General features: G+C 37.7%; 1 protein-coding gene across 2 annotated transcripts in view; it reads left to right on the forward strand.

Moving 5' to 3' along the window:
• Positions 1-15,801, forward strand: part of pros1 (protein S) — an 18,229-nt gene extending 2,428 nt beyond the window's left edge. The window contains exons 2-14 of one of the 2 annotated variants that reach the window (XM_030130101.1): positions 423-580; positions 942-966; positions 1,526-1,609; positions 1,710-1,832; positions 4,881-5,006; positions 7,385-7,513; positions 7,681-7,921; positions 8,513-8,699; positions 9,682-9,846; positions 9,929-10,097; positions 11,059-11,195; positions 11,696-11,924; positions 14,433-15,801. In XM_030130101.1, coding sequence (XP_029985961.1) covers positions 423-580; positions 942-966; positions 1,526-1,609; positions 1,710-1,832; positions 4,881-5,006; positions 7,385-7,513; positions 7,681-7,921; positions 8,513-8,699; positions 9,682-9,846; positions 9,929-10,097; positions 11,059-11,195; positions 11,696-11,924; positions 14,433-14,620 — 1,961 coding nt within the window. In that variant the 3' untranslated portion in view covers positions 14,621-15,801. Of the gene's footprint in view, positions 1-422; positions 581-941; positions 967-1,525; positions 1,610-1,709; positions 1,833-4,880; positions 5,007-7,384; positions 7,514-7,680; positions 7,922-8,512; positions 8,700-9,681; positions 9,847-9,928; positions 10,102-11,058; positions 11,196-11,695; positions 11,925-14,432 lie in introns of those variants that run through there. The other variant, XM_030130109.1, reaches the window with a different exon arrangement.
• Positions 15,802-16,774: the final 973 nt, after the last annotated feature.

The following is a 16,774-nucleotide window of genomic DNA, read 5'->3' on the forward strand; positions in this document are numbered from 1 at the left end:
AAAAAATAATCTAAAATTTGTTTTATCTGAAAAATAGTTTTTCTTTTATCTTAGTAAATATTAATTTTTAAAATAGACCCAAAGTGCTTCTAGACTTGCTTCATAAATATTAGTCTACATCTTGTTTGAATTTTTAGCCCGTCTGTCCTGTTTTTAAGGACCAGTTTCATGGAAGCACCCATCTGTACGTGTAAAAATAATTAAATTGTAGAAAACAGAAGTGAGTCAATAGAATGTTTGAGTCTGTTATCACTTACTCTGATAATGGGCTGAAACATGTATACCACGTTTTTTTTTTCGATTATCACATTTCTGAACTCAGATCTGATGATTACAATTATCTGATTATTGGATTTTTCTGGTCATTTAAACGGGCTCATTGAAGGCTTCATGTAAGTTCATATGTGTTTGTCCTGTTTCAGTCCTGAGCCAGAACACAGCCTCCCAGTTCTTAAACCGACACAAGAGAGCCAACTCTCTGTTTGAGGAGAGCAAGAAGGGAAACCTGGAACGGGAGTGTATCGAGGAGCTGTGCAACAAGGAGGAGGCCAGGGAGATCTTCGAGAACCAGCCGGAGACGGTAAGAACAAGAACAGTGACCCCTGACCTCACAGATAAGATGCTTCCCAACCAAGGCTACTGTAGGTCAGGGTACAATAGGACACACAGGTAGTAATGAATGCCTTCTCAGCTGTTTCATTTAAAAGTAGATGATACCAGATACAATGGACAACTGCTAGTGCATGTTTATGTCCATGTAATGAATACCAAGGCACAATATTAAAGCTGAAAAGAAAAATATTGTATTAAGATCATATTTATACCAAAGCACAGCTGCTCGGAGTCAGATCTGCTTCATTTCCTTTTTTGCATTCCTTGTCCTCATAAAACTTATCCAAATTAAAGTTTTCAGTTGATCTAGCTGTGTTTTCTTTTTTCAGGAATACTTCTATCCTAGATATGTTGGTAAGTTTGCAGATTTTCTTGTAATATATAATGTCATTAGGTCACCGGCCATGAGCTATTGTGAGGGTGCTGTGTATAGCATTGGCAAGTTAACATCTTCTACAAAACTACAGGTCAGATTCATTTCAAATTTTATTTGTAGCTTCCTTGGGACAACATCTACAAAGTTTGTTCACAGTTGTGAGAAATTATGATTTATGGATTTTTGATGAATTTTTGAAATGTTAAAATTGGCCTTTATTTATAATGGGCCATATTTTGATGACTTATAACATGAAAATAGTTACAGACATCAATACAGTTACTATTGAGCACAGATTGGAAGTCATATATGGATTTCATTAAATTAGTTGAGTTATCCTTCAATGAAAGTACCGCCCACTTCTATTGGGAGATTGATCTCCTGCATCCAGACCACAGGACTCTAACATAGCAGCAGAACCTGACAACCTCACAAATTCAACTTGTTATTGATTCTTGATAGAACATGCCGGTGACACACAGGGCCATTAGTCCTTTTTTTTTGCCCTGGTTTACTTACTGTTTTTTTTTTTTGCAGTGTGTCTGGGTTCACATCGTGTGGGAATCAACAACCAGAACTCGGATTCTGCCATCCCCTCAAACCTTCGCACATGCGTGAAAGGTGAGGTTCTTTGCATTAAAAAAAAATAAATAAATAAAAAAAGGTTAGGTTCACGTTTTGACTGCAGATTGAGCGTACGTAACGTTTTGTTGTATTGCAGAGATCAGTAATCAGTGCACACCGTATCCTTGCTACAAAGAGGGTTCAGAGCGCTGTATCGATGGCCAGGCTTCTTTCACATGTGTGTGTAAACCCGGCTGGAGGGGTCCACGCTGTGAGGATGGTGAGTTCTGGTACATCTAATGAAATCATACATTATGCTTTTATAGACTCATAAATATATTTCTTCTGTTGAACATTGAGCCTATGTATAAAAATGCATTATTTGCAAACAGAGGAGTCAGGTACTGAAGTACAAATACTTTGTTACTTTACTGAAGTAGAGTGAAGTTTGGTTATCTATACTTTCCTGGAGTAATTATTTTTCAGCTGACTTTTTACTTGTACTTCTTACATTTTCACACAGTTATCTGCACTTTCTATTCTTTACATCAGGGGTCACCAATCCTGGTCCTCGAGGGCCGGTATCCTGCATGTTTTAGATATTTCCTTCTTCCCGCACACCTGACAGTCGTTATCAGGCTTCTGCAGAGCTTGATGATAGGCTTATGGTTTGAATCAGGTGTGTTGGAAGAAGGATACATCTAAAACAAGCAGGATACCGGCCCTCGAGGACCAGGATTGGTGACCCCTGCTTTACATTTTAAAAATAGCCTCATTACTCCTGTTTCATTTTGGCTTGTTTTTATTCCAGCTTGTCATCGTCCAAATAAAAAAAAAAACTATCCAGATAAATCACACCATAAAGATAGAGTGGATTTGATTGTGGTTGGATGAGAAGCATAAACACATACCATTCCGACACCCCATTGGTTTGTACGCGATCTGTCACACCTGCACATGACGCAAATCACGTCACATTCCAGCAAGGACATAGCAGACGTATGTAGCCTAGGATGAAGATGTCCGTGGCAGAGACTCCAGCGAAATGTCCCAACCACTCTACTGTATATAGAGAACCATACAAGGATCATTGTTACTAAGCCTGGCCTGGGTACACCGATGTTCTAGTCCAGTTTTGTTATCTTACATCGGTTGCCCTCATAGATTCCTGCAGCTAAGCTTGGATGTACATTTACATTCCAGTAGAGGTTATTGATAACATGCCTCTGAACTTTGACTTTCTGCACCATTACAATACTTATATTCAACTAGTCATATCTTTAGCTCCATGAAACACATGCTCAGTAGTGCACATATATGGTTCTTTAGTACATTTGCATTGGACTAAAATGTGTTCATTTTTTATGGGCTGGAACAGGTAGCCTAGTGCATCCCAAATGTGATCCATGTCCCAAAAGTCATAATGGCCTTTAGAAAAATGTTTTCTGGGGAGGTGGGGTAGTGCACTATAGACCCCTGTGGCATGGCCTAAGCTTTTGTCCTAATGGCCTTTTTCCCCTTACATTTAATTTTATACTTTAAGTAGTTTTGAAACCAGTACTTTTACACTTTTACTTGAGTAAAAAGCTTGAGTTGATATTTTAGCTTCTTCAGAAGTTTTTTTTTAAACCCTAGTACAGGGGTGGCCAACCCTGGTCCTGGAGAGCCACCATCCTGCATGTTTTAGATCAGTGTTTTTCAACCTTGGGGTTGGGACCCCACGTGGGGTCACCTGGAATTCAGAAGGAGTCGCCTGAAATTTCTAGTAACTAATAAAAATAAAAACTTACTAATAAAAAATATATGGTGAGTTGAGAGAGACGATCCCAATATGTAAAAGACATGACAAACTGAAGCTGAAACTGCAGCACTGTGGTACTGTTTGTCTGTCAAATGTTCATTGTGGTCAGTTTCAGATGCTGCAGCTCTTTCATAATTCATAGTTTGAGTTCTTGTTTGTTCAGTATTAATTGTCAGCCTTGTAAATATAAGCTGGACTGACTGTACATATCCTGACCAAGGAAAATAGAAATTCTCACTTTGTGCAGTAATCTACACCTGGCTTTTCTGCCTCCGTCCATGATAATATACATTATATAGACTAAATGTCATCTAAAATTAATGTTTTTTTTGCAACATAGTATAGCAAACTATTACATGATCAAAAACAAATTAATTTTAGCACAAAAAAAAGTCTCTGTTTTGAATGTCTGGGGTCGCCAGAAATTTGTGACGTTAAAATGGGGTCACGAGCCAAAAAAGGTTGGAAACCACTGTTTTTAGATGTATCCCACTCCCAACACACCTGATTCAAATGATAAGCCTATCATTAAGCTCTGCAGAAGCCTGATAATGACCTTCAGGTGTGCTGGAAGAGGGAAACACCTAAAACATGCAGGATAACGGGCTCTATGCACAGCCCCACTACTTCCTGAACTTCAGGTGGGTCCTTTATTTCCTGTCTTTCATTACACTGGGTTACAAAAAAATGTTTTTTGCAAGTTGTCTAGGTTTTTTCAACTGAATTAGGACCATTTTGCACCGCTAAATCCAAAAATGACATCTGTTTTTCTTGCCAATTTGATTTTGAAAAATTTGATCTTCTCAAAAAATATAATAATTAATACCAAAATAAGATTGGTAAGCACACTTTATGAAACTTGTGACTTGATTCCTGTTAGGTACAATGGTGTATTCACCGCAGATGTAGCAGAATACGTCAGGCTTATTTTTGCAAGATCTTCTAGTTGAAGCCATTTCATTCACCTGTAATATTAAAAAAAACAATCATAAATTGGCAAAAGTAAAATCTTCAGAACTCGTTTATTGCAAGAAATATGGAAGAATTTTGTATCATATGATGTGAAAATGCCCATAAATGTAAGCAAAAATGTTAAAAAGCCAATATGTAGCATAGCTCAGAAAGTTGACCTAATTGAGCAAAATTAATGTGATTTTTGGATTCAGCACACCAGAATTATCCTAAATCAGCTCAAAAAACTTAAACAATAAATTTGTTGTTGACCAGTGTTATTGGACACACTGATTAATCCAGGTGTGCCTCCTACTTGTTGGGACAACTGACTGATTAGGCACACCTGGATTAATCAGTTTGTCCAATAATGAAAGACAGGAAATAAAGGACCCACCTGAAGTTCAGGAAGTAGTGGGGCTGTGTATAGAGTCCATAGCTCTCCAGGACCAGGGTTGGCCACCCCTACCCTAGTATCTATACTTGTACCTGAGTAATGAATGTAAATACTATTGACACCTCTGTTTATGTTTTTCCCCTGCTGCTCATCTGTGGTGTGACCTCTTTACTGGACAGACATTGATGAGTGCACAGATCCTGAACATCCAGCGGGATGTAACCAAAAATGTTACAACTTCCCTGGCAGTTTCCGCTGCATGTGTGAAGACGGCTTCTTTATCAATGATAAAGTCAACTGTGTGGGTAAGACTACTTATTTCTTTTTGTTTTAAGTGCTAAGTAAGTTGAGTGGGAGACTGAAAAGGACAGTTTAATGCACTATCTGTGTGTTTGCACATATATGAAGACATCCAATTGTTAACCCATCCCTGTTGTACAGTCAGTTTCTTCTGTGCTGCTCAACAGCTGAACAAACAGACACAGATTCATATGGGAGGTGGAATCCTGTGAACTTCATAACAAATCCATGTTCCTCCAGCTGTCGTCCTTGGGGTCTGAAACATTTGTTATTTCTAAAGCCGACCTGGCGTGACCTTATTACGTAACAGAGAGGATTGAGTTTCTAACATCTGAAAACATGATCCATCCATTTGCAGTAAACAGATCTGGAGTTATTAAGACCTCTGTTCAGTTTGTAGCGACTTGTCTGTGTTGTCTTGTTTCCGCATTCTTCTATTTGTCCTATTTGTGTTGGCAGTTTAGTCAGTGTTTACCTTTGAGCGTGCTGAATGTTGTCCAGTACAAAGTCTTCACAAACATGGACTGAGCCACTTTGGTACATTTGATTTCTCCATCTTTTGATCGGTTTTGCAGTGTCAGTCTCCCACGTAGTTTGTGTCATTTGACTAATACGACATAGAGTTTTTACAGGAGGAGACTCTTTTAACTCCCTCTGTTTGAGGTACTATGCTTTTTTTTTTTTACTTTTACTTTTTATTTGAAAAAGCCCTATAATTACACTCTCATCAGTTTCTGCAAAAGCGTTTACAAGATGCTTTTCCAGTGTTTTTACATATAAATAATATTTCTGTATTTATTTTTTAGCGCATTTTCATTTATTTGGTCTTACTGGTTTGTTATTTTAATGAGGACTAGTAGAGCTAAATAGAGAATATTTGTTTTATTGTTTTTATGATTCTATGTGCAGCACTTTGGAAACAATCTTGTTTAAAATTGCTATATAAATAAAGGGAATTGGATTGGATAACAAAACTATTAGGAAGGGGTGTGTTATTGTCCAGGCGGTATCTCAGAAGGAAAATGAATAAATAAATGAGAAATGAAAATACAATCGGGTAGAAAAAAAAAAAAGATAATAATTATAGATACACTGAAATGAATTCAGATTATACTGGTTTTACATACTCAGTCCATTGAGTACAAATCTTGTACTTTGTCAGAAAAGGACAACTTTTCCATGATGTAAATCTCATATCCAACCCTTCATTGATGGTCAGGAATTGTACTTTTAACCATTTTCTTGTAATGCTTTTTTTTTTTTTTACTTGCTGCCAACAGTATATTTAATTTCTTATCAGTACTTTTCATTTTTAAACACTATATCACCCAAATACAAAGGTTCATATTTGAAAGGAATATTTGCTCCAAATACATTGTCGATGTGTTCATGAATCTCCTGCCAGTAGTTTCTGATGAACTGACAATTGCACAAGATACGATAGTGATCAGCTCCATTGGTCCCACAAAGTCTCCAGTAGGATGTCTCCACTACCCTGGTGTCTTTTCTGGAGAGGTATGACAAAAAATCTTACAACTCTCCAAAGAAAACACCGAATTTCTTTTTTTCCCCACTTTTTTTTTTTTTTTTTATAAATTCTGCATTGCTCATTTTAAATTGTTGGATGGTATTGCATAATCTGGAGAGAATTGTCTTGCATGCTTGGGATATATTAAGTGAAATAAGTACCTGTATGAGCTCTGGTTTCTGCAATGCCTCTTTCAGGTTTTTGGGAAAATAGTGTCTTACTTAAAAATATCTGTTATTATGGTTTTTAACCCATAAAGACCCAAACATCCACCACCGACCAAAAGCATCGACTGATCTGAAATGTTTAACACCTGTTGATCCATTAATCCTATCAGTTCATGTAAATAATTGGTGTAAAATGCAGTTTGTCATCATTTCATGGTCATCAGATATGACCCATTTGGACGTTCAGAGGCTCCGTAGTGAACATAGAAACACCGTCATGTTCTACAACGTTGATTCACCAGTAAAACCCGTGGAGTTGGATCAGTGACAGTGGATGGACACACTTGTTTTATGTTCAGTTAATGATACTTCTTACTGAAAAAGTCACTTTTTCTACAGTTTGCTCTGTTTTTGATATAATAACCCTAAACTTTAATCTGAGCTTTTATGAACATCTACATGATGAGTGAATTAAATACAGGAAAATACCTGATTTATACTGAAAAAATACAAAATACAGAGGATAATATTATAAATAAATGGTGATAAATCCCTTAAGAAAGGTTGGATATAGAGAAAATGTCATTTGGGAACCAACATAAAAGTAGCAGAGTCTTCATGGGTTAATGTCAAAGTTTTGTACCATCATCTTTGGATTTTTACTCTATTATCATTACGTACATTTCAGATATCAACGAGTGCCTTCTGTACCCCAGAATCTGTGAAGAACCAGCAAAATGCGTCAACACACCGGGCATGTATGAGTGCCAATGTCCTGTTGGATTCAAGTACAACTTTACATCCAAAACCTGCGATGGTGAGACCTGAAGTCACTGCACCTGCCTTAACATTAGGAATCACATAAAATGACTTTGAAAACCTCCAGTATATGTCAAAGCAGAGTTATTTTTTTGTGCAGTAATCGCCCACTTTGCAGTCACTTCACCTCCACATTAAATTCAATGCTTGAAATTGTTGTTGCAGATGTGGACGAGTGTGCGTTAAATGTGTGCGAGGACACTTGTATAAACACCATTGGCAGCTATGCGTGCTACTGTGATGGTCGCCAGGGTTTCCTTTTGGCGGAGGACAAGAGGCACTGTGACAGCATCCCAGTTTGTGTGGAGCTGCATGACGATAAACATCCTGAGATGCTTTACCTGGGGGAGCAGTTTGCAGGCCTTCCTGTCATCTTTCTGCGTTTTCGTCTGCCAGAAAACACCAAGTAAGGGTCTTTCAGAGACACACACCAACTCCAATTCATGTGATGTAGAAAATTAAAAGCATAATATATAACATTTCTGTATTATGTGTATTAGAGAAATTGGCTTATCTAGTGTTATCTTTGAAAATTAGGTTAGCTAAAGAATAGAATATAATAGAAAAGCTCTTTATTGTAAAAACAGTTAAAAACAGTACTAAAACAGTGAGACACGGTTTGTCATCCTCCGTTAGATGTCCTACTTCACTGGAGTAACATGACTATACATCACTGAACATAATGTGAATAAAACTAGATGCCCTGTGTACAAGTCACAATAGACAGATTTCTATCAGCAATGCTTTATAAAATACCTCCCATGATCTCACACTACCTCATGACAATATTAAAATATGTCTTTTTGTCTGTTATTGATTTGATTTAGAGATCCAGAGCGTAAGCTACATACAGTGTCTTTAACTGCAGAATATTCAGTATATCATGGTTCAAAATAGGAAATATTATGTCATATCTTTATGCAGTACATTCCTAGTTGAGAAGTTAATTTTTTTTTATTTTGTGTAAACTTATTTTTCTTTCTTCTGCCATGGCCAGGTTTGCTGCAGAGTTTGACTTCCGTACATTTGACCCAGAAGGTGTTGTTCTATATGCTGAGTCCTCCCAGGATTCATGGTTCATGCTGGGGCTGAGGGACGGGCGCATTGAGGTCCAGTTCAAGAACCAGCACACTTTCAAGGTCACCAGTGGAGGGAAAGCCATCAATGATGGACAGTGGCATGTGGTAAGACAGAGCTTGTAATCCTTAGGTCATCGCTGTTTGTCTTCATGCAGTTGCTGATGAGCTAAAGCTCTAAACAGGAACAAGAACTAATACAAAAGGCAGATCTATGGCGTCAAGATGAGGCCAGATAACATTGTACACGTATGTAAGAGCAAGTTAAGCTTTGTGAACCAAAAATATAAATTTCCTTTTAAAAATGCACCTACAAAACTTATTTTGCTCCTACAAACCTGTTTTTTGCCGTTACAAAACACTTTCTGTGGTTACAAAACTTTTCTGCTGTTACAAAACATTCTGGCCTCTTTTTGACGTGGGGGCGTGGTTAGATGAGAGGTGTGTCCATACCTGGTCCAGTATTGGTGGTGATAGACAGGCATCGTCTCATTCACTACAATGGAGCGATTGTGAAGTACCACCGTAATGTGTCTATTTCACCTTAAATAACACCACTTATTATTATCTGGTAGAGTGAAATTGGTTCCGTTCTCGAAACCAGTTCTGAGATCCATAAACGGAACCAGTTTCATTTACAGAGCTTGGAACCGAGCTGCCGCATCATGCCCCGCTCCAAGCTCCAAGCCCCGGTGTGACGCAGTGCCCAGCTGTGTGCACAGCAGTGCCTGTTTGACTTAAACGGACCTCAGATCCAGTTCCGAGTAAGGCTCGGTCTGGACATGCCTCTCATCTAACCATGCCCCCACGTCAAAAAGAGGCCAGAATGTTTTGTAACCACAGAAAAGTTTTGTAAAGTGTTTTGTGAAAGCAAAAAAAACAGGTTTGTAGGAGCAAAATAAGTTTTGTAGGTGCATTTTTTAAAAAGAAATGTATATTTTTGGTTTACAAAACTTCACTGCGCTTACAATACTTCCCGTATGTTTACAGTGTTATCTGGCCTCATCTTGACGCCATACAAATAGTTGTGTTTCTCAGAGTTGTAATGCAATGATTGAAAAGTTGTGATGGGAGTGTGTGTAACCTGCAGATCTCTGTGGATGAACTGGAGAGCAGCATCAGTGTGAAGATCAGCAAGGAAGCTGTAATGAGCATCAACAGCCCTGAGAGTCTCTTCACTTCAGTTAATGGCAAACTGGAGACCAAAGTTTACATCGCTGGTCTGCCAAACCGGACTGACAGCATCATCAAACATGTAAACAGATCTTCTGAAAATCATTCCATGTAATACTTGTATCTGATTACAGTGTAATAAATGTATCATCAACCACATTTAGATCAACCCTCGTCTTGATGGCTGCATCCGGGGTTGGAACTTGATGAACCAGGGGGCATCGGGGGTAAAGGAGGTCATCCAGGAGAAGAAGAGTAAGCACTGCTACGTTTATGTAGAACGAGGATCTTTCTTCACTGGGGCAGGACTGGCTCACTTCATCATTGACTACAGTGAGTAAGTTAAGCTATACTTTATTCATTTGTTTATCGAAGTGCATGATTATTAGTGAATATGAGTGGTTTTGGGGTGACAGGAAACATGAGCAAACGGCACACAAAAACATTTATGACCTTTCTGTTATTTCTACATCTACAAGAATATCACTATAGATGGTTGAATGCATTCATTTTCCAAACTGCTTAGTCCTTGAAAGGGTTGTGGGGGTGCCGGAGTGTACTTTATCACAGGGCTGAGATACACAGATTAACAACCATTCACTCTCACATTCACACCTGTGAGTGCTTTGATGATGGGTACAAGCTGGAGCATCTGCAGACGCACAGAAAGACACTAGGGCCACACCAGCAGCTACTGGGATTGAACCCAGGAGGTGACAGCGCTAACCACTGCACCAATCTGCTGCTATAGATGGATACATATGCTTCATGTTTCAATGTCATAGGACTCGTCAGGGGATTTTTCAGACTTGAGGCTGAAATTCGTATTCTTGGCATATCCAGATTGTATTCGGGTTGATTTTAGAAAATCTGGGCAGGAAAACACCACAGCAAACTGAACTGAAACTACTTTTGGAAGAGATTTGAAATCACAAACAGATATCTGATCTGGCTGCTCCCTATGACAGTATCAAACCCAGAGTGACTGTGTTGAGCAGAAACACATCTACCAGGTACACTTCGAAACACTGAGGTAAAACTGTAAGGAACATGCTATATCACCACATAGTTACAGGCATGGTCACCACAGCAACTCAAGCAGATAGATTAGTGATGTATGGACACACAAAGACGATCTGATCACTTGCAAATAACAGTGTGGACAGTCTCAAATATCTGACTTAATCCAGTTTTCCCGAAGTCTTAACGTAGCCTTACGTTCACAATGCAAATATAAATGCCTCTATTTTTTTAACCTGAACAGAAATATATTTGTGCCTCTGTGTGTAAATAGGTGATTCTAGGAGCTGGAATGTGGATGTCATGATGAATATACGTCCATCCGGTAGCACGGGTATCCTCTTTGCTCTCGTCTACAACAATACTGTCCCTCTTTCTGTTGCCGTGGTAACAAAAGGAGAAGATGATGCCGTGAGTTCCTTTACATTTGGTATACAAGTGCAACCTAACTACACAGTAGTATAAAACATTATATAAAGCCTTATTACCTCTGCCAAGGAGGTTATGTTTTGTTGGCCTTGGTTGGTCTGTCTGATGGTGTGCAAGATAACTCAAAAAGTTAAGGATGGATTTGGATGAAAATTTCAGGAAATGTTGATATTGGCACAAGGAACAAATGATTAAATTCTGGTGGTGATCGGGGGGGGGGGGGGGGGGGGGGCACGGGGGCCCACTGATCTGCCGTGGCGGAGGTCTGTGCTGTCTTTTCTAGAAAAGCACTCAGAGCGCAGACCTCCGCCACGGCAGATCAGTGGGCCCCCGTGCCCCCCCCCCCCAAATTTAATCATTTGTTCCTTGTGCCAGTATCAACATTTCCTGAAATTTTCATCCAAATTTGGGGCACTGATCTGCCTTGACACAGGTCTGCGCTCTACAAGTGCTTCTAGTTTTGCTTTGTTATTGTCCTCCAGGATTTACAAGTGTTTATGGACGGCGTCCCTGTGGCAACATTGACCTCAATGATGCTGTGTTACCCCGACCGCCTGACGGTGCAGCTAAATGTAACTCCCACGGAAATTACCATCACAGCTAACTCATCCAATGTTACCTACATGGCGTCTACTGACCTGCAGGAGGCTCTGCAGCACCTTAACACAACCATGCAGAACCCTGTCAGTACCTACATTGGAGGAATACCAGGTTAGTTCACGGGACAGCTACCTCTATAACTGCATTTACATGGACACAAATATTCAACTGCTATTCAGTTATGACAATATTGTGAATTTTATATGGTCATGTATTAAGCAGGATTCCCACTCTTTACCTGAAATTATTTTTCCAGGACATTTTCAGCCACTACAGAGACAAGTTATCACATCATACACTAATCCATTCCCCTGCCCCCCTCATTCTTTGGAAGTGTTCTTTTCTACAGTTGTAACTTGCATTTACCCAGATTGTTTCTATGTTTATTACTCAGACATTTGCTGTGCAGTCTATGGCTATAATTTATCTATGAAAAATAATTATGACAAATGTATCATAGAATAATGCAAACACACGCACAGATTACAGCAGAGCACTTCATTAGCCTGACAAACTGGAGTTACAATATTCAATTGGGAGATTCAAAACTCAACTTTGTCTTCTCTCTTGCCCTTCCTCTAAAAATATTTGTATATTTTCAATAAATCCCCAACAAACAATTTCTTTTGTTTCATCTCAGTTTAGACACACAAGGTCACAAGGCAGGAGGAGGATAAATAATTTTCCAGGATAACTTAACCGTTTCCAGGACATTTGACCTTTTTTCTCATTTTCCATATTTTTCCCATGACTGGAAAATTGGTCAGTCATTTTCCAGGTTTTCCAAGATGCGTGGGAACCCTGAATTTAGTTTTGATATTGCCGATTTTGAATGTAGTCAAAAATGTAGAATAAAATTAACATTTTCTGATCACACACTTTGGACAAGTATACAGTGTCTATTGGAGTTTTAAAAGTAGTTTGCAGGACACAGGCTGTTGTTCACAGTCAGCACTTGTGGACACAACTCAGCATGCTGTGTTTTGCAGACCAGATGTAGAGTTGCAGGCTCAAAAGAAAAGCTCACATTTGAACATAAGGAAAACATCCCTACTTTAAACAACATGGTGGAGCTGAATATCTGCAGGTTTCTGGATTTCCATAGATCACAATGCCAACCTTTCAAGAAACTGATTGTTGATTCTCATTTATAAGCTTTGATCTCAATTAATAAAATCAATAGATTAATTTTTAAAATACATGTCTTTTCTTATGGATAAGTACAGGAGAGCATATGTGGTACAGACAGCCTGTTGTTCTATTTAGGGGGTAAATGTTACTGGAAACATTGGTGTTTTTAATAATGCAGCAGGTTAGAGGGTTCCTTGCACACTTCACACTGTTTCTGTTCTATGTTAACTATCAGTGTGGGAAAACAATGGTGACACTCAGTCTTAATAGTATCCAATTAATGTAAATCAGATGGCATATGCACAGCTGCATGTAAACAGGAATAACAGAGAAATATTCATTTTCATTAGCGATGTAAACATTGTAGCTGGAATATTGTCTTTTTCAGAACAAGGGGAAAAAACGTTATATTTTGTGAATGTTAAAAAAGACGTTGGGCCTCTTGGTTTATTACAAATGGACATTGACTGGGCCAGAAAACATCCCAAGAGACTGGAAAAGAGGTTCAGAGGAAACTCAATAAAACAAACTGCCATCTCTAAGCTGCGTTCATGTGTACAGTGTTTCAGCCAGGGAACTCAAGTAAAAATAAAATCCTTTTTTTTTTCTATCAATCTTTTTAAAATGTACAAGGGAATAAAACCTATTTGTTTGATATTAGATATTTTATAATGACGGTATATTTACCATGAAGCATTTACAGAATATAAATATAGGGGTCCTGTTCCTGTAGATAAATTGCTTTTTGTCTTAAATAAGACTAAAAAAAAAAACCATTTGTCTTTACATCCAGTGAAATTTAGGAAAGCCTTCATTTCTAAAAATGTGTCCCTCTGTTTGTGTATGACATCCCTCAGAATGTTTTGTTAACCCTCAAAGACCCAAAGGCAACCAAAACCATCTACTGATCTATGTTTAATAAGTTCTGAACCACTAAACTTATCAATACATTGAAATAGTTCAGGTAAAATGCAATTTTTCATCTTTTCATGGGCAGCAGATATAACCCATTTGGCTCTGTAGTGAACATGGAAACAGTCATCTTCTGCAACATTGATTCACTGGTAAAACCAATGTAGTTTGGTAAATGGCAGTAAATGTAGATGCTTGTTTCTATGTTCAGTTATTGATATCTTTGCTGAAAATGTCACTTTTTCTTCAGCTTTGTCAGTTTCTGAAATAATAACCCTCAACTTCAAACATCTACATCAATAAATTAAATAATGATGATAATAATAATAATAATAATAATAATAATAATAATAATAATAATAATAATAATAATAATATAAATGAAAATACCAGATTTTCACTGAAGAAATGCTAAATAAAGAGGATAATATTGTAATAAATGATGAGAAATCACGAAGGAATAGTTAAATAGAGAGAAAAATTAATTTAGGAACTGTCACTAAAGTAGCACTGGGTCTTTATGGGTTAAAATTGTGTACATACAGTATATTTACAGTCTGTCTCACTCCCTTTCAGATGAGGTCCCATTACCTTCAACCCCTGTGACGGCATTTTACCATGGCTGCATGGAAATCACTGTCAACAACCAGCAACTGGACTTTGATGAGGCATTCAGCAAACATAACAGTATTAAGTCCCATTCTTGTCCTCCTGTCACCGTTCCTGAGATTCATCCTGATGTACCTCACCTGCACAGAAAGTGACCTTAATTAACAATGTGATCACATTAAAAGTCCCGCAGATTAGACAGTGTCCCACAGAGGCCACTTCTTGAAATACTTTGGAATGAAAAGTATAGAGCAGATGAGATAAGAGGGAGGGAAGGGGACAAGAAAGAAGTGACTGAAAGTAGAGATACAAATGTAGTAATTTTTGTCAGTTTTCTCAGATAGGTTTATTGTGAGCTTTGCTTTATCTGTTTTTGTCCATGTAGTATTTTTTTTTTTTTTTGTTTGTTTTTGTTTTGGGAGTCTTGTTTTTTAATGAGGCACAATGACGATGGCTGGCTTGCTAGTGAGCTGGTCCAGAGTAAAATGGCTGGATGACGTAGTTGTAGCAGTCTGTTGCAATGAATCATATGATTCCCAAGAAAAAGTAAAAAAGAGCTGAGCTCTGTAGCATGCATAAGAGATGGTTCAAGAGTATGTATGTATGTAGGAAAAAACAAATGGTCATTGTCGACCAGGCTCTGAGCACACCTGTGTCTTTTTGTCCTAGTTGTTGAATCATGCCATCTTTTTTCATTTGTCTTGTGGAGGAAAAGGTACAGATTAAAAAGTTATAAATCTCAGTCGGTATGTAGATTGTGGCAGTGAAAGGAAAAAAGAGGAAGTGAAGAAATATGTGGCCCCATGGTGTACACTGTCTTGTTTGAATCATCATCTTTTTATATGAATGCTGCCTTCCCAGATCATGAATTGGCTAACATTGTTATAGAGAAAAGCCACTAAATGCGTTTTACAGATTAATCAGCACCAAGAGGAAGTCTTGGTTCTGAACTTATCTGAACTTTTACAACTGGTCTGATTCACTTCCAGAGTTAAAGCTAAATTATTTTCATTCTGACATTCACTTCAACAGGTATTGATTCTGAGAAAGTCAGTGTATTTCTGTCAGTTTTGACAATTGGCCAACATCTACTTTGTGTAATGTTAATTTAATCTGGCCCACATTTCAGGTAGAACCTCCACCTACAGTATTATTGTGGTGTGATTCATCTTGCATCATCTCCTGTTTTTGTTTTTGCCCTTATCTTTAGCGTGCTCCTGGTTGTCCTTGTCCTGATGATTCATATTGTATATAAAACAAGACCTCTTTAATATATAAATTAAATGCAGTTGATCTTTGTTGTATGTTTGTTTTAATAAAATGGTCAAAGCAACTGCAAATGCACTGCGAGATTCTACATATTTAGATTTTACACTTCATGCTGCAATATATCACACATTATCTGAATTTCTTTACAGGTTGTAGAAATATAAAAGGTCAGAATATCTACAGTGATACTAGTATTTTAAGAGAGGCATCAGAGACAGATTATTTACTAAACTAATTTTTAGATTCTTTCCTTTGGCTTTATTTCCAGTACAAACTCATCCATTATTTACAAAATACTGTTTAATCCAAATCTGTTTCATGTAGAAAACAGGTGATAGTCAAAGTAATGTCTCTTCCTCTTCAAACTAGAATGTTAAATGTGTATTGTCTTACAACATGCCACACAACATCACTGAATATCATTTTAATACACTATTAAAAATGAATATGAAACCACAATGCTGTAGCCTTTCTGGAACATTAACACATTTCTTAATAATACCATTTGTCATTAACTTTATTGCAACTCCAGCATGATTATTGGTTCCCATTTTTGGTTCCCATTGTGCGATTATAAGCACGGGAAATGAAAACAAAAAGTAAGAAAACTAGGTCACAGATCATTATTTCATGTTTTCCATGAAGTGGTAGTTATATGAATGCTGAGACTTGAAAAACCCAATCACTGAAAACCAAAAAAAAAGCAATGGTATGAATCAAGTAAACTTAAGTACAATTACTGCAATTAATTATGAGCAAATGTTCTACATTGTGACAAAATGCAGAGCTACTACATTTATCAATTAAAGAAGGCATATACAGGTTGACTGATGTTCAAATTACTCTCCATGGACAAAAATACTGGAACACCTCAAACCTAAAGATTTTGGGACTTGGTTTGAGATGTCATGATAAAAATGTTCACGTCAGTTGTCAATAGCTGTTACAATAAATGTCAAATAAATATATATTTTTTACTTTAAAGGTGGATTAAAGCAGGTGCTAACTTTGGTTTAAATCGATTTATGGTCAGGATGTGA

Source organism: Sphaeramia orbicularis, chromosome 3, assembly GCF_902148855.1.
Source record: "Sphaeramia orbicularis chromosome 3, fSphaOr1.1, whole genome shotgun sequence".
NCBI lineage: Eukaryota > Metazoa > Chordata > Actinopteri > Kurtiformes > Apogonidae > Sphaeramia > Sphaeramia orbicularis.